The sequence below is a fragment of the Bombina bombina genome, chromosome 6 (genome assembly GCF_027579735.1).
Source record: "Bombina bombina isolate aBomBom1 chromosome 6, aBomBom1.pri, whole genome shotgun sequence".
NCBI classification, from domain to species: Eukaryota; Metazoa; Chordata; class Amphibia; order Anura; family Bombinatoridae; genus Bombina; species Bombina bombina.
In genome coordinates, this window is record NC_069504.1 from 1,148,405,861 (window position 1) to 1,148,428,829 (window position 22,969).

Consider the following 22,969-nt stretch of genomic DNA (forward strand, 5'->3'; position numbering starts at 1 on the left):
ATATAAAATATATTTCTGCTAAATAGCGTGCACAATGACTTCTTTCTTCTATTTACATCAATAATAATAATAATCTATAAATAAAGACAATGACTTACTGGCCTCCTGTTGTCTTTACAATTAGAGGCCAAACAACATTAGATACACAGGGGCCTATTTATCAAAGTGTCAACCGAAAATACGCTGGAATTCCGCATCGTTATTGTTGCGAGATTTATCCTACCTAGTTATCAAGATTGGCAAATGTTGACATTTGTGAGTAACAAACGATCCCACAATCTCAATTTGACGCAGATCGATGCTTACATCATTACACATGTTCCAAATACACCTTCGGCTCTATTTGACACTTTTCCCCATTTATCAATCATTTAACAGGTATGTCTTTTCCAACACAGCGTACTTGGTTTTCAATCCACCACCCTTGAGGCTGCGAATGCCATAGAAATCAATTGGAGTCTGAAAGCACCGAAAGCTTATGTTCGATGCTGCAAGAGAATGAAGCATACCCGGTTGATTTCTATGGTAGAAAAAAAGTTAGGTTTACACCTAACACCCTAACATAAACTCCAAGTCTAAACACCCCCGACATCGCCGACACTTACATAATGTTATTAACCCCTATTCCGCCTCTCTCCGACACCACCACCACTAAATAAACTTATTAACCCCTAAACCTCTGGCCTCCCACATTACCACCAATAACTAAACCTATTAACCCAAAAACCGTCAGCCCCCCACATCGCAAAAAACTAAATTAAGCTATTAACCCTAACAACAATTAAACCTAACAACTCCTTAACTTTAAATTAAAAATTACAACATCCCTATCTTCAAATAAATTAAAACTTACCTGTAGAATTAAAATAAACTAATTTTAACCTACCCTAACTATTATACTACAATTAAATAAAACTACCAATTAAATAAACTAAATTACATATTTAAAAAACCTAACCCTACTAAAATATTTAAATATACAATTAAACATTATTACAAAGTCCTAAATTACAAAAAAAGTTAAAGGGCCACTGTAAGTAAATATTTTCTATGCCTGTTACTAACTAACTACCCCAAATACGCTTTTTATCAATAGCATTTCATTAACATATCTCTACCGTATATCAGAAATCTTGTCTGCAAATTTAATTGTTTTCCAAACCCACTCCGTGGGTATCCTTTGCTCTGCACCAATCCGTTTACAATACCTAGGTTTCAAAATGGCGCTTTAAACACAAAGTTATTGGTTTAAGTATTTTGAACATGCAGTGCTGAAAATAGTGGGCAGGATAACGTGACATCATCGGCGAATAAAATATATAACTTTTAGAACGTTATGAAACTTCGTTTTGGAGAAAATATAGGTCAGTAGGTTTTAATTAATGTTTATTAACTTTAATATGTTAGTTGTTTAGCTTAAAAATTATATCAGAAAGTAATCCTTTAATAAAACAAACAAACACTAAATTACGAAAAACAACAAACCAAATTATCAAAAATATTTTTTTACACCTAATCTAAAAGCCCTATCAAAATAAAAAAAACCCTCCCAAAATAAAAAAAGCCCCCCAAAATAAAAAAGCCCTACTCTACAATAAACTACCAATTGCCCTTAAAAGGGCCTTTTGTGGGGCATTGCCCCAAAAATAACAGCTCTTTTACCTGGCAACAAAATACAAACACCCCCCTAACAGTAAAACCCACCACCCAACCAACCCCCCCAAATAAAAAAAAATCTAAAATAACCTAAGCAACCCATTGCCCTGAAAAGGGCATTTGTATGGGCATTGCCCTTAAAAGGGCATTTAGCTCTTTTACTGCCCAGACCCTAATCTAAAAATAAAACCCACCCAAAAAACCCTTAAAAAAACCTAACACTAACCCCTGACGATCCACTTACAGTTCTTGAAGTCTCGCTTGAAGGATCCATCCAGCCGGCAACGTCCTCATCCAGGCGGCAAGAAGACTTCATCCAGACAGCCTCTTCTATCTTCATCCAGCCGGCGCGGAGCGGGTTCATCCTGAAGACATCCGGCATGGAGCATCCTCTTTATACGGTCGCCGCCATACACTGATTCTTCATTGCAAGTGACACAATAAAAGATGGCATCCCTTGCATTCCTATTGGCTGAACGATTTCAATCAGCCAATAGGAATTAGAGCTGCTAAAATCCTATTGGCTGTTCCAATCAGCCAATAGGATTGAGTTTTCATCCTATTGGCTGTTCCAATCAGCCAATAGGATTGAGCTCTCATTCTATTGGCTGATTGGAACCATCTTGGATTGCGTCACTTGCATTGAAGAATCAGTGTACGGCAGCAACCGTATGAAGAGGATGCTCCGCGCTGGATGTTTTCAGGATGGACCCGCTTCGCCTCAGCTGGATGAAGATAAAAGAGGCTGCCTAGATGAAGACTTCTTCCCACATGGATGAAGACTTCTTGCCACCTGAATGAGGACTTCGCCGGCTGGATGAATCCTTCAAGCCGGACTTCAAGAAGGAGATCATCGGGGGTTAGTGTTAGGTTTTTTTAAGGGTTTTTTGGGTGGGTTTTATTTTTAGATTAGGGCCTGGGCAGTAAAAGAGCTAAATGCCATTTTAAGGGCAATGCCAATACAAATGCCGTTTTCAGGGCAATGGGTAGCTTAGTTTATTTTAGATAGTTTTTTATTTGGGGGGGTTGGTGGGGTGGTGGGTTTTACTGTTGGGGGTGGTGTTTGTATTTTCTTTGCCAGGTAAAAGAGCTGTTATTTCTTTCATGTAATTAGCAAGAGTCCATGAGCTAGTGACGTATGGGATATACATTCCTACCAGGAGGGGCAAAGTTTCCCAAACCTCAAAATGCCTATAAATACACCCCTCACCACACCCACAAATCAGTTTTACAAACTTTGCCTCCTATGGAGGTGGTGAAGTAAGTTTGTGCTAGATTCTACGTTGATATGCGCTCTGCAGCAGGTTGGAGCCCGGTTTTCCTCTCAGCGTGCAGTGAATGTCAGAGGGATGTGAGGAGAGTATTGCCTATTTGAATGCAGTGATCTCCTTCTACGGGGTCTATTTCATAGGTTCTCTGTTATCGGTCATAGAGATTCATCTCTTACCTCCCTTTTCAGATCGACGATATACTCTTATATATACCATTTCCTCTACTGATTCTCGTTACAGTACTGGTTTGGCTTTCTAGTATATGTAGATGAGTGTCCTGGGGTAAGTAAGTCTTATTTTCTGTGACACTCTAAGCTATGGTTGGGCACTTTTTATATAAAGTTCTAAATATATGTATTCAAACATTTATTTGCCTTGACTCAGGATGTTCAACATTCCTTATTTCAGACAGTCAGTTTCATATTTGGGATAATGCATATGAATAATTCATTTTTTTCTTACCTTAAAAATTTGACTTTCCCTGTGTGCTGTTAGGCTCGCGGGGGCTGAAAATGCTTAATTTTATTGCGTCATTCTTGGCGCGGACTTTTTTGGGGCAAAATTATTTTCTGTTTCCGGCGTCATACGTGTCGCCGGAAGTTGCGTTATTTTTTACGTTCTTTTGCGCCAAAGGTGTCGGCGTTCCGGATGTGGCGTCATTTTTGGCGCCAAAAGTATTTTGGCGCCAAATAATGTGGGCGTCTTTTTTGGCGCGAAAAAATATGGGCGTCACTTTTGTCTCCACATTATTTAAGTCTCATTGATTTTTGCTTCTGGTTGCTAGAAGCTTATTCACTGGCATTTTTTTCCCATTCCTGAAACTGTCATTTAAGGAATTTGATCAATGTTGTTTTTTCTATTACATATTGCAAGATGTCCCACGTTGAAGCTGAGTCAGAAGATACTTCTGGAAAATCCCTGCCTGGGGCTGGAGCTACCAAAGCTAAGTGTATCTACTGTAATCTTATGGTATCTGTTCCTCCAGCTGTTGTTTGTACTGTTTTGTCATGACAAACTGTTTATGCAGGTAATATTTCCTTTAGTACTGTTACATTACCTGTTGCTGTTCTGTCAACATCTAATACTCAGAGTGTTCCTGATAACATAAGAGATTTTGTTTTTAAATCCATTAAGAAGGCTATGTCTGTTATTCCTCCTTCTAGTAAATGTAAAAAGTCTTTTAAAACTTCTCATTTTTCAGATGAACATCATCATTCTGATTCTGATAATGGTTCTTCTGGTTCAGAGGATTCTGTCTCAGAGGTTGATGCTGATAAATCTTCATATTTATTTAAAATGAAATTTATTCGTTCTTTACTTTAAGAAGTCCTAATTGCATTAGAAATTGAGGATTCTGGTCCTCTTGATACTAAATCTAAACGTTTAGATAAGGTTTTTAAATCTCCTGTAGTTATTCCAGAAGTTTTTCCTGTCTCTAGTGCTATTTCTGAAGTAATTACCAGGGAATGGAATAATTTGGGTAATTCTTTTACTCCTTCTAAACGTTTTAAGCAATTATATCCTGTGCCATCTGGCAGATTAGAGTTTTGGGACAAAATCCCTAAAGTTGATGGGGCTGTCTCTACTCTTGTTAAGCGTACTACTATTCCTACGGCAGATGGTACTTCCTTAAGGATCCTTTAGATAGGAAAATTGAATCCTTTCTAAGAAAAGCTTACTTGTGTTCAGGTAATCTTCTTAGACCTGCTATATCTTTAGCGGATGTTGCTGCAGCTTCATCTTTTGGTTAGAAGCTTTAGCGCAACAAGTAACAGATCATAATTCTCATGCTAATAATTTTATTTGTAATGCCATCTTTGATATCATTAGAGTTGATGTCAGGTATATGTCTCTAGCTATTTTAGCTAGAAGAGCTTTATGGCTTAAGACTTGGAATGCTGTTATGTCTTCTAAGTCTACTCTGCTTTCCCTTTCTTTCCAGGGTAATGATCGTTTTCGTTCCTTTTGTCACAACAAGGAACAAAAACCTGATCCTTCATCCTCAGGAGTGGTATCAGTTTGGAAACCATCTCCAGTCTGGAATAAATCCAAGCCTTTTAGAAAATCAAAGCCAGCTCCTAAGTCCACATGAAGGTGCGGCCCTCATTCCAGCTCAGCTGGTAGGGGGCAGATTACGTTTTTTTCTAAGAAATTTGGATCAATTCCGTTCACAATCTTTGGATTCAGAACATTGTTTCAGAAGGGTACAGAATTGGCTTCAAGATAAGGCCTCCCGCAAAGAGATTTTTTCTTTCCCGTGTCCCAGTAAACCCAGCGAAGGCTCAAGCATTTCTGAAATGTGTTTCAGATCTAGAGTTGACTGGAGTAATTTTGCCAGTTCCAGTTCTGGAACAGGGACTGGGGTTTTATTCAAATCTCTTCATTGTACCAAAGAAGGAAAATTCCTTCAGACCAGTTCTGGATCTAAAAATATTGAATCATTATGTAAGGATACCAACATTCAAAATGGTAACTGTAAGGACTATCCTGCCTTTTGTTCAACAAGGGCATTATATGTCTACTATAGATTTACAGGATGCATATCTGCATATTCCGATTCATCCAGATCACTATCAGTTTCTGAGATTTTCTTTCCTAGACAAGCATTACCAGTTTGTGGCTCTGCCGTTTGGCTTAGCTACAGCTCCAAGAATTTTTTACGAAGGTTCTCGGTGCCCTTCTGTCTGTAATCAGAGAACAGGGTATTGTGGTATTCCTTATTTGGACGATATCTTGGTACTTGCTCAGTCTTCATATTTAGCAGAATCTCATTCAAATCGACTTGTGTTGTTTCTTCAACATCATGGTTGGAGGATCAATTCACTAAAAAGTTCATTGATTCCTCAGACAAGGGTAACCTTTTTGGGTTTCCAGATAGATTCAGTGTCCATGACTCTGTCTTTGACAGACAAGAGACGTCTAAAATTGATTTCAGCTTGTCGAAACCTTCAGTCACAATCATTCCCTTCGGTAGCCTTATGCATGGAAATTCTAGGTCTTATGACTGCTGCATCGGACGCGATCCCCTTTGCTCGTTTTCACATGCGACCTCTTCAGCTCTGTATGCTGAACCAATGGTGCAGGGATTACACAAAGATATCTCAATTAATATCTTTAAAACCGATTGTACGACATTCTCTGACGTGGTGGACAGATCACCATCGTTTAGTTCAGGGGGCTTCTTTTGTTCTTCCGACCTGGACTGTAATTTCAACAGATGCAAGTCTTACAGGTTGGGGAGCTGTGTGGGGGTCTCTGACAGCACCAGGGGTTTGGGAATCTCAGGAGGTGAGATTACCGATCAATATTTTGGAACTCCGTGCAATTTTCAGAGCTCTTCAGTCTTGGCCTCTTCTGAAGAGAGAATCGTTCATTTGTTTTCAGACAGACAATGTCACAACTGTGGCATACATCAATCATCAAGGAGGGACTCACAGTCCTCTGGCTATGAAAGAAGTATCTCGAATTCTGGTTTGGGCGGAATCCAGCTCCTGTCTAATCTCTGTGGTTCATAATCCAGGAATAGACAATTGGGAAGCGGATTATCTCAGTCGCCAAACGTTGCATCCGGGCGAATGGTCTCTTCACCCAGAGGTTTTTCTTCAGATTGTTCAAATATGGGAACTTCCAGAAATAGATCTGATGGCTTCTCATCTAAACAAGTAACTTCCCAGGTATCTGTCCAGATTCCGGGATCCTCAGGCGGAGGCAGTGGATGCATTATCACTTCCTTGGAAGTATCATCCTGCCTATATCTTTCCGCCTCTAGTTCTTCTTCCATGAGTAATCTCCAAGATTCTGAAAGAATGCTCGTTTGTTCTTCTGGTAGCTCCAGCATGGCCTCACAGGTTTTTGGTATGCGGATCTTGTCCGGATGGCCTCTTGCCAACCGTGGACTCTTCCATTAAGACCAGACCTTCTGTCGCAAGGTCCTTTTTTCCATCAGGATCTCAAATCCTTAAATTTAAAGGTATGGAGATTGAACGCTTGATTCTTGGTCAAAGAGGTTTCTCTGACTCTGTGATTAATACTATGTTACAGGCTCGTAAATCTGTATCTAGAGACATATATTATAGAGTCTGGAAGACATATTTCTTGGTGTCTTTCTCATCATTTTTCCTGGCATTCTTTTAGAATTCCGAGAATTTTACAGTTTCTTCAGGATGGTTTAGATAAAGGTTTGTCCGCAAGTTCCTTGAAAGGTCAAATCTCTGCTCTTTCTGTTCTTTTTCACAGAAAGATTGCTAATCTTCCTGATATTCATTGTTTTGTACAAGCCTTGGTTCGTATAAAACCTGTCATTAAGTCAATTTCTCTTCCTTGGAGTTTGATTTTGGTTCTGGGGGCTCTTCAAGCTCCTCCGTTTGAACCTATGCATTCATTGGACATTAAATTACTTTCTTGGAAAGTTTTGTTCCTTTTGGCTATCTCTTCTGCCAGAAGAGTCTCTGAATTGTCTGCTCTTTATTGTGAGTCTCCTTTTCTGATTTTTCATCAGGATAAGGCGGTGTTGCGAACTTCTTTTGAATTTTTACCTAAGGTTGTGAATTCCAACAACATTAGTAGAGAAATTGTAGTTCCTTCATTATGCCCTAATCCTAAGAATTCTAAGGAGAAATCATTGCATTCTTTGGATGTTGTTAGAGCTTTGAAATATTATGTTGAAGCTACTAAGACTTTCCGAAAGACTTCTAGTCTATTTGTCATCTTTTCCGGTTCTAGAAAAGGCCAGAAAGCTTCTGCCATTTCTTTGGTATCTTGGTTGAAATCTTTAATTCATCATGCTTATGTTGAGTCGGGTAAAACTCCGCCTCAGAGGATTACAGCTCATTCTACTAGGTCAGTTTCTACTTCCTGGGCGTTTAGGGATGAAGCTTCGGTTGATCAGATTTGCAAAGCAGCAACTTGGTCCTCTTTGCATACTTTTACTAAATTCTACCATTTTGATGTGTTTTCTTCTTCTGAAGCAGTTTTTGGTAGAAAAGTACTTCAGGCAGCTGTTTCAGTTTGAATCTTCTGCTTATGTTTTCATTTAAACTTTATTTTGGGTGTGGATTATTTTCAGCAGGAATTGGCTGTCTTTATTTTATCCCTCCCTCTCTAGTGACTCTTGCGTGGAAAGATCCACATCTTGGGTAGTCATTATCCCATACGTCACTAGCTCATGGACTCTTACTAATTACATGAAAGAAAACATAATTTATGTAAGAACTTACCTGATAAATTCATTTCTTTTATATTAGCAAGAGTCCATGAGGCCCACCCTTTTTTGTGGTGGTTATGATTTTTTTTGTATAAAGCATAATTATTCCAATTCCTTATTTTTTATGCTTTCGCACTTTTTCTTATCACCCCACTTCTTGGCTATTCGTTAAACTGATTTGTGGGTGTGGTGAGGGGTGTATTTATAGGCATTTTGAGGTTTGGGAAACTTTGCCCCTCCTGGTAGGAATGTATATCCCATACGTCACTAGCTCATGGACTCTTGCTAATATGAAAGAAATGAATTTATCAGGTAAGTTCTTACATAAATTATGTTTTTTAGGTCAATGCCCCACAAAAGGCCCTTTTAAGGGCCATTGCTAGTTTATTGTAGGATAGTTTTTTTTTTATTTTGGGGCACTTTTTTTATTTTGATAGGACTATTAGATTAGGTGTAAAAAAATATTTTTGATAATTTGGTTTGTTATTTTTCGTAATTTAGTGTTTGTTTTTTCAAAACTTCTGGGTTTTTTTTGCAATTTAGGACTTTGTAATAATGTTTAATTGTATATTTAAATATTTTTAGTAGGGTTAGGTTTTTTTAATATGTAATTTAGTTTATTTAATTGGTAGTTTAATTTAATTGTAGTATAATAGTTAGGGTAGGTTAATTAATAGTTTAAAATTAGTTTATTTTAATTCTACAGGTAGTTTTAATTTAAAGTTAAGGGGTTGTTAGGTTTAGGGGTTAATAGCTTAATTTAGTTTTTTGCAAAGTGGGGGGCTGATGGTTTAGGGGTTAATAGGTTTAGTTAGTGGTGGTGATGTGGGAGGCCAGAGGTTTAGGGGTTAATAAGTTTATTTAGTGGCAGCGGTGTCGGGGGCAGCAGGATAGGGGTTAATAACTTTATTTAGGTTGCGGCGATGGGGAGTGGCGGGATAGTGGTTAAACACTTTAGTATAGTTGCGGCGTTTAGTGAAATGGTATAAATAAAGTTGGGAAAAAGCCGAATAGATGCGAGATCGATGACTGCTAGTTAACAACAGTCCAATGCTCATCACCCTGTACTTGGTGCCCGTGTGTTTGACTGCTTTTTTTTTTATAAATATGGAGAGCATATTCAGGTCCATAGCCGCGATGTTTGGCGATGTTAGGCGATGTTAGGCGATGTTAGGCGAGCGTATTGACGTCGGCGAATGCACTGAGATTAAAGCTTTGATAAATATCCCCCACAGACTTGCTGCTGCCAAACGCTCTTATATTAGATGAGGTGTTAATCTGAGCAATTAGCTAATTATCATCTTTGCTCTGTTTCTGCCACGTCAGTTATTAAACAGTTTAATGATTCTAATAACTTCTTTGTTTTTTTCTAAATCAAATCAAATAAAGTTCAGATTATTTTTTTAAAAACATCCACTGTACTGTGAAACATTAGTGTATAACTATTTATTATGCTGAATGCACTTTCTATTTTATTAATGCATTTAGATTATGTATACAAATTCTAATTATGCTTTGGAAGTTTCTGTATTACTTTAACTAATTAGGATCATACTTTATATATGTCTGAGTATCTTTTACAAATTACATTGCACTTTGTATTTGCTCTATTTTAAAACTAAAATTGACAGCTTCAGAAAGTAAGAAAGTGGGAGGGGTAGGGCAGTTCCATGGGCTGATCAGGGGAGTTCCTAGGGTATGTCTGAAGCTCTCTCACTGTTCTCACGAAATGTTATAAGCATGTTACACAAGCTGGTCTGACTGATTTGTCTTGCCAACTGTATGCAGGTGAAGTTTGCTCAAAATTCACAATACACTTATTTAATTAACAGAAAAGAAATATAAACTAAACTAGAAGCGAAAACAAATGTGTAGTAAAAACTGTTCAGTTTAAGTGCAAAAAACTAAGACTTTCTATCAGTCCCAGGTGCTCTCCTGTTAAAGGGACACTGAACCCAAATTTTTTCTTTCATGATTCAGATAGAGCATGCACTTTTAAGCAACTTTCTAATTTACTTCTATTATCAATTTTTCTTCCTTCTCTTGCTATCTTTATTTGAAAAAGAACGCATCTAAGCTAAGAAGCCAGCAAATGTTTGGTTTGAGAACCATGGACAGGACTGGTTTATTGGTGCTGTCCAATCAGCAAGGACAACTCAGGTTGTTCACCAAAAATGGGCCGGCATCTAAACTTACATTCTTGCTTTTCAAATAAACATACCAAGAGATTGAAGAAAATTTGATAATAGGAGTAAATTAGAAAGTTGCTTAAAATTGCATGCTCTATCTGAATCACAAAAGAAAAAATTTGGGTACAGTGTCCCTTTAATTCCACTCTCCCCTGTGAAATTCTGTATCCCAGAGAGCCTCATTACTTTCTATGGAGGCATTTCTTATCTCTCTAGACTTCCGAGTTCCACCTTTTTCTTTTAGAATTCAGTGAGTTCAGCCCCTGTAAAGTCTGCACTATAATTTCTCTCCAAACTAGAATATTAGATCATCCGTCCCATAGAAAGTAATGAATCTCACTGGGAAGCTGAATGAAGCAGACAGTTTAATTTTAAATAGAGCAAACACAAAGTGCTATGTTATTTGGAAAATATTCACATAAATATACAATGTATGGACCAAATTTGTTAAAATTACACTGCAACTGTCAGAGCATTATCAGAATAAACTGCTGTATACAGGATCTATATGCATTAAACTACAAAATAGAATGTGCAAAGTTTAAATGCAATACAACTTAATCTGAAGTATAATCTAATATAAAATACAAAGCACAAAATGTAAATGCAGCAGCACTGTCATATACTGAAATGCACTGAAATATGTTATACTTTTACACTATATTACTTTACCCTTCAGTAGGAGAGGGATCATCCGAAGACTTCAGTTATTACTGAGGAGGGATTTAAACACATATATAGAGCCTTCATCTACAGACAGGAGTACATGGAAATCTTTAGAAAATATGCTAATGCTCAGAAATATATCACACTACCAAAGTTTCTTGAGTTTCTTCATAGAGAACAGTGTGAGTCTTCTTACGACAAACACGTTGCCAGCGATCTAATCACAACGTATGAGCCCATTATGGAAGGTAAATGGAATCTCCGTATCTGATCAATGTGACTAAATAGCAATAATTGTGTACATGTTAGTTTATTATTTTAGGAAATCAAAGCTATGTTTGTATCTTGCAAATACATTGCGCCAGATTACAAGTGGTGAGTTAATGATAGCATGTGTGGTGGCCCGCGCTAACCCCACTCACACAAAAAGCCGAACTTTGAATATCATGACCACGTTAACATATCTGATAATATAAGTCCTTGGTAAAGCAAGAAAGGTTAGCGTAGCTGACTGCTCGAGTGCAGCCTATACTTTCAATGAATATCACTTGTGCGCTAATTTGCGCTGCTATTACAAGTTGAAAGCTATAGTTTATACTCGCACACAAGCCGAAACTGCACTAAAATATTTAGCATAACTTTAGACCTGAAGCAAACTGAAGTGTTAAAACATTTTTTTTGCACAAAACACATCAAATACACATTAAAATAAAATATTACACACATATATAGACTTTCCAATAAAAAATATATCATATTAAAATTAATAATAAAAAAATTAAGAATTAAAAGGGATATGGTATATGGCAAAGTGTTTCACTAGAAAGGGTTCCAATATATATATATAGGAAAGCAGGAAATTGCACTCCCAATTACAAAAGTCCTTATGCCCTGGGTGCAGCAAACAAATAAATAGAAATACAGGACAAGCGCACTCCAAGGGACTTATCAAAAATCACTCTAATTAAAGTGATTTTTGATAAGTCCCTTGGAGTGCGCTTGTCCTGTATTTATTTTTATATATATATATATATATATATATATATATATATATATATATATATATATATATATATATATATATATAAATTTGGTTTAGCACACGTTACAAAAAGTTTATATACACAACTTTGGGAGTGCTGCCAATATGACCTAGTTAATACACAAACAAAAAGGTATTGGTGCACATCCATTTTCAAAAGCACAACATATTTTTTGAACTGCTGCAAAAATTGCCTGCAAAAACATCAAGAGAAGTATTCTTTTTAAATAAAATTGGGATCTTAGTCACACAATATGGCCATATTCTGCTTAGCCAGTCACCAACTTACAAGGTGCCCCAAATAGACTGGTCCTAACACTACAGTCCTTTGCCTTAGAGGGCTAAATCATTCCTGCTTTTACTCTACATAATAGAATGAGACACCCTGGCTTAATATTCACAACTCTATTACACTGTCATGAGCACACCTGAGCTTGGGTGGGGCGCTTTAACCAATGGGAGATGGTCAGTCTCCCTGATTATGTTTTAATACAAATACAAAATTTGGTTTAGCACACGTTACAAAATGTTTATATACACATCTTTGGGAGTGCTGCCAATATGACCTAGTTAATACCCAAAAAAAGGTATTGGTGCACATCCATTTTCAAAAGCACAACATATTTTTTGAACTGCTGCAAAAAATTGCCTGCAAAAACATCAAGAGACAGCTATTCTTTTTAAATAAAATTGGGATCTTAGTTACACAATATGGCCATAGAATGAGACTCCCTGGCTTAATATTCACAACTCTATTACACTCTCCTGATGTTTTTGCATTACTGCCCATGGTATAGAAAGCCAGAGTTGGTTACTCTGTTCTTTCTTTTTCTACAAGTCTCTGTAAGGAGTATATGTCCTTTCATGCCTTGTGAGCTGTCTTCCTGCTGGACAGCTAGACTGCAGGTAAGTCATTTTGTCTTCTAGGTCTTGGAGACTTGCACTTCAGAAGAATATCAAAGAAGAAATTGAAGCGGAGCACCAAATTTCTAAAAACTCAGTACATATTTTATTTTTACATAATTAAAAGCCTAATTCACATATAGTGCAACATACAAAAAGGGGTCAGCACACAGCTGACGCATTTCGACTTGCTGCCATTGTCAAAGCTGAATAAAATTCAGCTTTGTATAGAATTAATCCCCACCTCTTATAGAAAAAAAACCTGTTCCTATTGGTTAATTGTGACCCACCTCCATTAACCTATTTAGTTCCTTTACACAGGATTGGTGAAGGGGGAATATTGCTAACATTTGCTATCTATGCTTGCTGGATAGTGCATGGAGAGAAACTACTATATAATACAGTATATCTATTTACAAATTACCAGATTTGAACTGCTAATCTCTATGCCTCGCGTTAAGAGTATTGTTATAAATATGAACATCAAACTTATATATATGTATTATCAAATGTTCATAAACGGTCTCATTTTTGTATCCTCAGGATCTCAGTCTTTTGGTCAGATCCTTAGACTCTATCGTATATATTGCTGATAGTTTGAGCAATTCCGCTTCAAGCAGATGAACTGGCCTTTCGCTATACCATGGAATACACTCTTAGGGTGACAACTTTTTGCGTGGAGAAGGGTATTCCCTGAAATTGGTTTCCTATAAACCGTGGTTTGTACCTCTTCTCCACTTATGCCCATAAGAGGGATATCCAGGTAGTTGATGCTGGAAGGATTTGATTCTGATGTAAAGGAAATCACTAGATTGTTTGTATTGAAATAATTTACAAAAAGTGGCAATTCCTTGTCATCCCCTTTCCAAATGTACAACAGGTCAACGATAAGTTTTTTGTACACCACTATCTTCGAGCCAAAGGCGTTTCCCTACCCCATATGTGTGATCCTGCTCCAACCACCCTATAAAGAGGTTGGCGTAGGAGGGGGCAAATTTTATCCCCATAGCAGTCCCACATACCTGGAGGTAGAAAACCCCCTCAAACTCAAAGTAGTTGTGGGTGAGAAGAAATTCAGCTGCTCTAAGTAAAAATTGACAAAAATTTGCGTCTTCTCTGTAGTACTTATTCATGAAAAAACCTAGTGCCAGGAGACCCTTTTCATGGGGAATGGAGGAATACAGTGCTTCATTCTTCAGTCGCCATGGAAAGAAGAGGATGCTCCGCGTCGGATGTCTTGAAGATGGACCCGCTCTGCACCGGATGGATGAAGATATAAGATGCCGTCTGGATGAAGACTTCTGCCCGTCTGGAGGACCACTTCTGCCCGTCTGGAGGACAACTTCTGCCGGATTCATTGAGGACTTTGGCCCGGTTGGATGAAGACTTCTCCCGGTAAGGTGATCTTCAAGGGGTTAGTGTTACGTTTTTTTAAGGGGGTATTGGGTGGGTTTTAGAGTAGGGTTGTTTGGGTGGGTTTTAATGTTGGGGGGATTTGTAATTTTTTTATAGGTAAAAGAGCTGATTACTTTGGGGCAATGCCCCGCAAAAGGCCCTTTTAAGGGCTATTTGTAATTTAGTGTAGGGTAGGGCTTTTTTATTTTGGCGGGGGCTTTTTTATTTTGTTTTAAGTGTAATTAGTTTAAAAATCTTGTAATTTGTTTATTATTTTCTGTAATTTAGTGTTTGTTTGTTTGTTTTTTTGTACTTTAGATAATTTTATTTAATTGTATTTAATTGTATTTAGTCTAGGGAATTAATTTAATTATAGTGTAGTGTTAGGTGTTAGTGTAACTTAGGTTAGGTTTTATTTTACAGGTAAATTTGTCTTTATTTTAGCTAGGTAGTTATTAAATAGTTAATAACTATTTAGTAACTATTCTACCTAGTTAAAATAAATACAAACTTGCCTGTAAAATAAAAATAAACCCTAAGATAGCTACAATGTAACTATTAGTTATATTGTAGCTAGTTTAAGGTTTATTTTACAGGTAAGTATTTAGTTTTAAATAGGAATAATTTAGTTAATTATAGTAATTTTATTTAGATTTATTTAAATTATATTTAAGTTAGGGGGGTTAGGTTTAGGGTTAGACTTAGATTTAGGGGTTAATAATTTTAGTATAGTGGTGGCGACATTGGGGGCGATATATTAGGGGTTAATAAATGTAGGTAGGTGTCGGCGATGTTAGGGACGGCAGATTAGGGGTTAATAATATTTAACTAATGTTTGCGAGGCAGGAGTATGGTGGTTTAGTGGTTAATATATTTATTATAGTGGCGGCGATGTCCGTTTCAGCAGATTAGGGGTTAAAACATTTTTTTGTGTGTTTGCGATGTGGGAGGGCCTTGGTTTAGGGGTTAATAGGTAGTTTATGGGTGTTAGTGTACTTTTTAGCACTTTAGTTAAAAGTTTTATGCTACTGCCTTGTAGTGTAAAACTCTTAACTACTGACTTTAAAATGCGGTAATAGTCTTGACAGGAGAGGGTCTACCGCTCACTTTTTGGCAGACTCGTAATACAGGCGCTATGCAAGTCCCATTGAAAAAAGAGGATACGCAATTTACGTAAGTGGATTTGTGGTATTTCCAAGTCTGGCAAAAAAGTGAGTGGTACACCTGTACCTGCAAGACTCGTAATACCAGCAGGCATTAAAAAGCAGCGTTGGGACCGGCCAACGCTGCTTTTTAAGGCTAACGCACAACTCGTAATCTAGCTGAATGGTTTGGCTTCTGCTACTGCATCTTGTAATAACTTATCAAATTTACCAAATTCACTGTACAAATTTGATAGTAATTTCTGAAGACCTGTTTCTTTTATATATTACAAGTAATTTCATAAGACCCCAAGAACAATTAGAGAGAATATAATTCTATTCTTTGATGAAAGATTGGTCATCTGTAGAGAACGTTTAGTCTGAGTCCCCTTGGAGTTAAATGCAACTTCAAATAATTTTTCAAAATCCAAATGTCCCACTTTAGCTTATTTTCTTTTATAATTAAGTACTCCATTTCCTCAAAAAGTGCTGGTAGTTTGTATAAAGTCCTGTCCATGGAAAAGAAAGTTTCTACTTCCAGTCTAGAGCCATCTCTTTCTTCTGCATTTCAGAGAGAAAAAAAACCTGTTGCATTAGGTCTAGCAACTGTATCCATATGTGAATTAATTTGCTCTTCTACTCTGGGCTGTGGCTTTAGTGCTGTTATTGTTATCCAGGTGAAAAAGTGTATAAGGAGTAAAGACAGGCCTGACCAATGCCCCATTCACTTAGACACCTGACCAATGCCCCATTCACTTAGACAATAAACAAACAGTTCTCCTTAAAACACCTAATCTCCGGTGTTGGTAATATATTTAAAGAGTAAAGTCTCAATGAGAGTCTGCCCCAATGAAAACAAACTGTCGATAAACAGTAATTCCACAGTGCAATATGTTGCTTAGTTGTGTAGGATCACTTCTAAATGGAGAGATAAACAGTAGTTGCCAATAGGAAACTTAGCTTACCCCACTGTGTGACACATCCGGTCCTGGGGAGTCGGAACAGGTTTCGCTGTTGATCCATGTCGCTTTTGTTACCACCAGACTTTCAAAGGATCACACCTGTTCCTCTGGGCCTCCCTCTTCAGATGTCACTGGGGGGGGGTGTGGACATCTCTGTTGATTGCTATTTGTCAGCTGACTTCCATATTTACAATCAATCCTCGAATATTAAATAAACCCTCAGCTGAGTCTAAGTCAGCATGAAGGATTGGCCCCCGTTCCGGGTTCGGATCAAGTGTGGGGCAGATTTTTCCTGTTTTGTCAAGTGTGGAGACAAGATGTCACAGATCCTTGGGCTGTGGACACAGTATTTCAGGGCTACAAAATAGAATTCAAAACTTTCCCTCCCAGGAGCAGATTCCACCTCTCAAGATTATCTGCAGACCAGGTAAAAAGATTAGTAAGGGAACAGGGTCTAGGATTCTATTCACATTTGTTTGTGGTTCCCAAAAAAGAGGGGACATTTCGACCCATTTTAGACCTCAAGTGCCTCTACAAGTTTCTCAGGGTACCTTCCTTCAAAATTTAAACCATTCCTTCCATTCTTCCTTTGGTCCAAGAGGGTAAGTTCATGACGACCATAGACCTGAAAGACACGTATCTTCATGTTGGCAACCACAGGGATCACCACAAATTCCTGAGATTCTCCTTTCTAAACAAAGGCTTTCAGTTTGTGGCTCTTCCATTTGGCCTTGCCGCAGCTCCCAGGATTTTCTCAAAGGTTCTCGGGACTCTCTTGGCAGTGATCAGGTCTTGGGGAATTGCAGTGGCACCATACCTGGATGACATATTGGTTCAGGCGCCATCTTTTCAACAAGCAAACTCTCATACAGAGATTTTGTTGGTTGGAAATTGAATCTGGAAAAGAGTTCCCTTGTTCCAGCTACAAGGGTTGTTTTCTTAGAGACCATAATAGATTACCTATCTATGAAACATTTTCTGATGGAGGTCAGAAAATCAAAAATTCTCTCCTCTTGCCTCTCTCTTCAGTCTACTGTTTGGCCATCAGTGGCTCATTGTATGGAGGTAATTGGTCTGATGGTCGCTTCTATGGACATCACTCCCTTTGCTCGATTCCATTTGAGAGCTCTGCAATTATGCATGCTCAGACAATGGAACAGAGACTATTCGGATCTGTCTCAGAGGATAGATCTAAACCAGTTGACAAGAGACTCTCTCTCGTGGTGGCTTTCTCAGGACCATCTGTTTTTTTAGGGCACATGTTTCCGGAGACCTTCCTGGGTGATTGTGACCAGGGATGTCAGCCTGCTAGGCTGGGGAGCAGTCTGGTTCTTGTTAAAGGTGCAGGGACTATGGACGCGGGAGGAATCTGCTCTCCCCATAAACATCTTGGAGTTGAGAGCGATTTACAATGCTCTGATGATTTGGCCTCAATGGTCCTTAGCCCGGTTTTTCAGGTTTCAGTCAAACAACATCACCTCAGTGGCATACATCAACTACCAGGAAGGAACTCAAAGTTCCCTAGCCATAAAGGAGGTGGCATGGATTATTCAGTGGGCGGAAGCTCACAATTGTTGTCTGCCATCCATATTTCTGGAGTAGACAACTGGAAAGCGGATTTCCTGAGTAGACAGACATTTTATCCCGGGGAGTGGGCTCTCCATCCGGAGGTGTTCTCCAGGTTAACCATCAAATGGGGGATGTCGGAGTTGGATCTGATGGCATCTCGGCAGAACGCCAAGCTTCCAAGGTACGGTTCAAGGTCAAGAGATCCTCAGGCCGCTCTGATAGATGCTCTGGTGGTTCCTTGGGATTTCGGTCTAGCATACCTGTTTACGCCGTTTGCGCTCCTTCCACGAGTTATTACTCGTATCAAACAAGAGAGAGCATCAGTAATTCTAAAAGCTCCTGCATGGTCTTGCAGGATCTGGTATACAGACCTAGTAAAGATGTCTTCTCAGCCACCTTGGAGGTTGCCTCTGAGGAAGGACCTTCTAACTCAGGGTCTATTCCTCCAGTCAACTCTCGTTTCTCTGAAGCTGACTGCTTGGAGATTGAACGCTTAGTTCTGTCTACGCGTGGATTTTCTGAGTCGGTCATTGAGACCATGATCTATGCTCACAAGAAAAATTTACCATAAGGTATGGCATAAATACCTTTATTGGTGTGAATCTAAGGGCTACTCTTGGAGTAGGGTCAGAATTCCTAGAATTTTGTCTTTTCTCTAGGAAGGTCTGGAGAAAGGTTGTCAGTCAGTTCTCTGAAAGGTCAGATTTCTGCATTATCTATTTTGTTACACAAGCATCTGGCAGATGTGCCAGATGTTCAATCTTTTGACAGACCCTGGTCAGAATCAGACCTGTGTTTAAACCTGTTGCTCCTCCTTGGTGCCTTAATCTTGTTCTTAAAGTTTTTGTAGCAGGCTCCGTTTGAGCAATGCATTCCATAGATATTAAGTTGCTATCTTGGAAGGTTTTTTTTATTATTATTATCTCTTCAGCTCGGAGAGTTTCGGAACTCTCGGCTTTGCAGTGTGATTCGCCTTACCTTATCTTTCATGCGGTTAAGGCGGTTCTTCATACTAAGTTGGGGTTCCTTCCTAAAGTGATTTTGGAAAGAAATATTAATCAGGAAATTGTTGTTCCTTCTCTCTGTCCCAATCCTTCTTCTCATAAAGAACGTCTGTTGCACAACTTGGATGTTGTGCGTGCTCTAAAATTAGACTAAGGATTTTCGCCAGTCTTCTGCCCTGTTTGTTTCTATGGAAAGCGTAAGGGTCAGAAGGCTACTTCTACTTCTCTTTCCCTCTGGTTGAGAAGTATGATTTATTTTGCTTATGAGACTGCTGGACAGCAGCCTCCTGGGCTTTTAAAGATGAAGCTTCTGTGGAACAGCTTTGCAAGGCTGCAACTTGGTCCTCTCTGCATACTTTTTCCAAATTTTCCAAATTTGATATTTTTCCTCGGCTGAGGCCTCTTTTGGGAGAAAGGTTCTTCAAGCGGTGGTGTCTTCTGTTTAGATCTTTGAAAAGAAGGAAGAGGGCGACTCCTAGTGCAGGTCAATCATTCAAATGGGCACCCACTTGTAGCTACCAGTAAAATGGATACTCACATGGCCTAAAGCACACTATAGTGCTAGTGAAGCAGACTGGGTCTATTGTAGTGGCCCAGAGCACATAAACACATAGGCTGTAGTCTTATTCCAGGAACATCAGTAAGAAACAGGAGACTTCAGTATATAAAAAATTTTTTTCTTTATAATCCAAGAAAGTTCAAGTACAATAATAAAAATAAAATACAAAGTGATATAAAATCAGTAAAACACGCTACGCGTTTCTCAGCGCTAACCACGCTGTTTCCTCAGGCAGGTAGTACTGATGTGAACTGAAGTCTCCTATTTATGCTGCCTCTAGCTACTGGTTTAGCAGGCTCCACCCTAGTGCATCCTTAATTGCAGGTGTTACAATCATTAATTGTTTTAGATATATTCCTTTTTAAAAAAACACAAAACATCTCAAATGTTAACAGACAAATTAAAAACAAATTCATCAAAAGCCACAATTGTCTACAAATGACATATGCATAACACAGATCACTGCATAAAATTAAACAATATGTAAAAACCGCATATGGTAATACATACACACAAAAAAAGAAAAAAAAGCAATAAAACAAATGTAGTTGTTATTACCTTGTGTTCTGTGAGCCATGTTTTTAAGAGACATAAGATCTACTTTCTTATCGGCCCCCTTTCCCCTCTCCTCTTTTGTTAACCGGTCACTGTTAGTTAATTTATCTATCATCTGTTAGATGAGAAGTTACAACAGTGTTTGTAAGCTAAAGTCTGGGCGTTAAATGAACCAGTCTGTGTCTTTGTTATTGAAATCTTGTATGTTTCAAAAGCATTCTTCTGTGAACGGCTATTCCTAACAGCTTTGACTTAGATTTTATAGCTATATTATAATATTAAGGTTCAGCTGATGGATCAACTAATCGTGATCTGAAATCCTCTAAGAGTGTATGTTTAAAAGTTCTTGCTGTTGGAGTGCCAATCAGATGGTTTCTATTGGAGGTGTGTTTCTTTAAACCAATAGTTGCATACTCATTTTTAGCTTCTTGAAATCAAACTGCCAATGGGATAGTTCCTATTGCAGGTGTGTTTATTTAGGCCGATGGATGTATGTTAAATACTGCTACAAAAACCATCGATAATCAAATGCATATTTCGAGTAAACTCTCTGATGTGTATAATAAAATAACTACACTAATAAAGAACAAAATAAATGCTAACGATTCTCAAATTAAATTATCGTGTTGCTGTGCAATTTTATCCGGGCACAGAGTGGGTGTTTCCGGCTAGACCAATGGTATCGCTAGAGATTAGTAACAAATGAAGCTCTCTCGGTTGTGAAATGTCCTGATCTATAACATGGCCAGCGACCAATGGTGTTATTTAAATGCCGTGCTGATGTAAAATACCTCAATGGCAACTAGCTAATAGCACATTTTATATATATAAATCGAAGTGTGTTGTTCCTCAACTTCGCTAGTATCAATGTTTGAGTCTCCTATATTATTAGGATAACACTAAGGCCTAGATTTGGAGTTCGGCGGTAAAAGGGCTGCTAACGCTCCGCTGGCTTTTTTCTGGCCGCACCATAAATTTAACTCTGGTATCGAGAGTTCAAACAAATGCTGCGTTAGGCTCCAAAAAAGGAGCGTAGAGCATTTTTACCGCAAATGCAACTCTCGATACCAGAGTTGCTTACTGACGCGGCCGGCCTCAAAAACGTGCTCGTGCACGATTCCCCCATAGGAAACAATGGGGCTGTTTGAGCTGAAAAAAAACCTAACACCTGCAAAAAAGCAGCGTTCAGCTCCTAACGCAGCCCATTGTTTCCTATGGGGAAACACTTCCTACGTCTGCACCTAACACTCTAACATGTACCCCGAGTCTAACACCCCTAACCTTACACTTATTAACCCCCTAATCTGCCGCCCCCGCTATCGCTGACCCCTGCATATTTTTTTAAACCCCTAATCTGCCGCTCCGTAAACCGCCGCAACCTACGTTATCCCTATGTACCCCTAATCTGCTGCCTAACATCGCCGACCCCTATATTATATTTATTAACCCCTAATCTGACCCCCCTCAACGTCGCCGACACCTGCCTACACTTATTAACCCCTAATCTGCCGAGCGGACCTGAGCGCTACTATAATAAAGTTATTAACCCCTAATCCGCCTCACTAACCCTATCATAAATAGTATTAACCCCTAATCTGCCCTCCCTAACATCGCCGACAACCTAACTTCAATTATTAACCCCTAATCTGCCGACCGGAGCTCACCGCTATTCTAATAAATGTATTAACCCCTAAAGCTAAGTCTAACCCTAACACTAACACACCCCCCTAAGTTAAATATAATTTTTATCTAACGAAATAAATTAACTCTTATTAAATAAATGATTCCTATTTAAAGCTAAATACTTACCTGTAAAATACATCCTAATATAGCTACAATATAAATTATAATTATAGTATAGCTATTTTAGGATTAATATTTATTTTACAGGTAAACTTTGTCATTATTTTAACCAGGTACAATAGCTATTAAATAGTTAAGAACTATTTAATAGTTACCTAGTTAAAATAATAACAAAATTACCTGTAAAATAAGTCCTAACCTAAGATATAATTAAACCTAACACTACCCTATCAATAAAATAATTAAATAAACTACCTACAATTACCTACAATTAACCTAACACTACACTATCAATAAATTAATTAAACACAATTCCTACAAGATAAATACAATTAAATAAACTAGCTAAAGTACAAAAAATAAAAAAGATCTAAGTTACAGAAAATAAAAAAATATTTACAAACATAATAAAAATATTACAACAATTTTAAACTAATTACACCTACTCTAAGCCCCCTAATAAAATAACAAAGCCCCCCAAAATAAAAAATTCCCTACCCTATTCTAAATTAAAAAAAGTTACAAGCTCTGTTACCTTACCAGCCCTGAACAGGGCCCTTTGCGGGGCATGCCCCAAGAATTTCAGCTCTTTTGCCTGTAAAAGAATAAATACAATACCCCCCCCCCCAACATTACAACCCACCACCCACATACCCCTAATCTAACCCAAACCCCCCTTAAATAAACCTAACACTAAGCCCCTGAAGATCTTCCTACCTTGTCTTCACCATACCAGGTTCACCGATCCGTCCTGAAGAGCTCCTCCGATGTCCTGATCCAAGCCCAAGCGGGGGCTGAAGAGGTCCATGATCCGGTCAAAGTCTTCATCCAAGCGGGCAGAAGAGGATCTTCCATCCGATTGAAGTCATCATCCAGGCGGCATCTTCGATCTTCTCCATCCGGAGCGAAGCGGCAGGATCCTGAAGACATCCAGCGCGGAACATCCATCCGGACCGACGACTGAACGACGAATGACTGTTCCTTTAAGGGATGTCATCCAAGATGGCGTCCCTCGAATTCCGATTGGCTGATAGGATTCTATCAGCCAAT

At 38.4% G+C, this 22,969-nt stretch overlaps 1 protein-coding gene across 1 annotated transcript in view; it reads left to right on the forward strand.

The window, feature by feature from the left end:
* Positions 1–11,085: 11,085 nt before the first annotated feature.
* PLCZ1 (phospholipase C zeta 1) overlaps positions 11,086–22,969 on the forward strand; it is a 400,274-nt gene continuing 388,390 nt past the window's right edge. The window contains exon 1 of the mRNA XM_053719723.1: positions 11,086–11,233. Within this exon, the coding sequence (XP_053575698.1) occupies positions 11,086–11,233 (148 nt within the window). The remainder of the gene's footprint in view (positions 11,234–22,969) is intronic.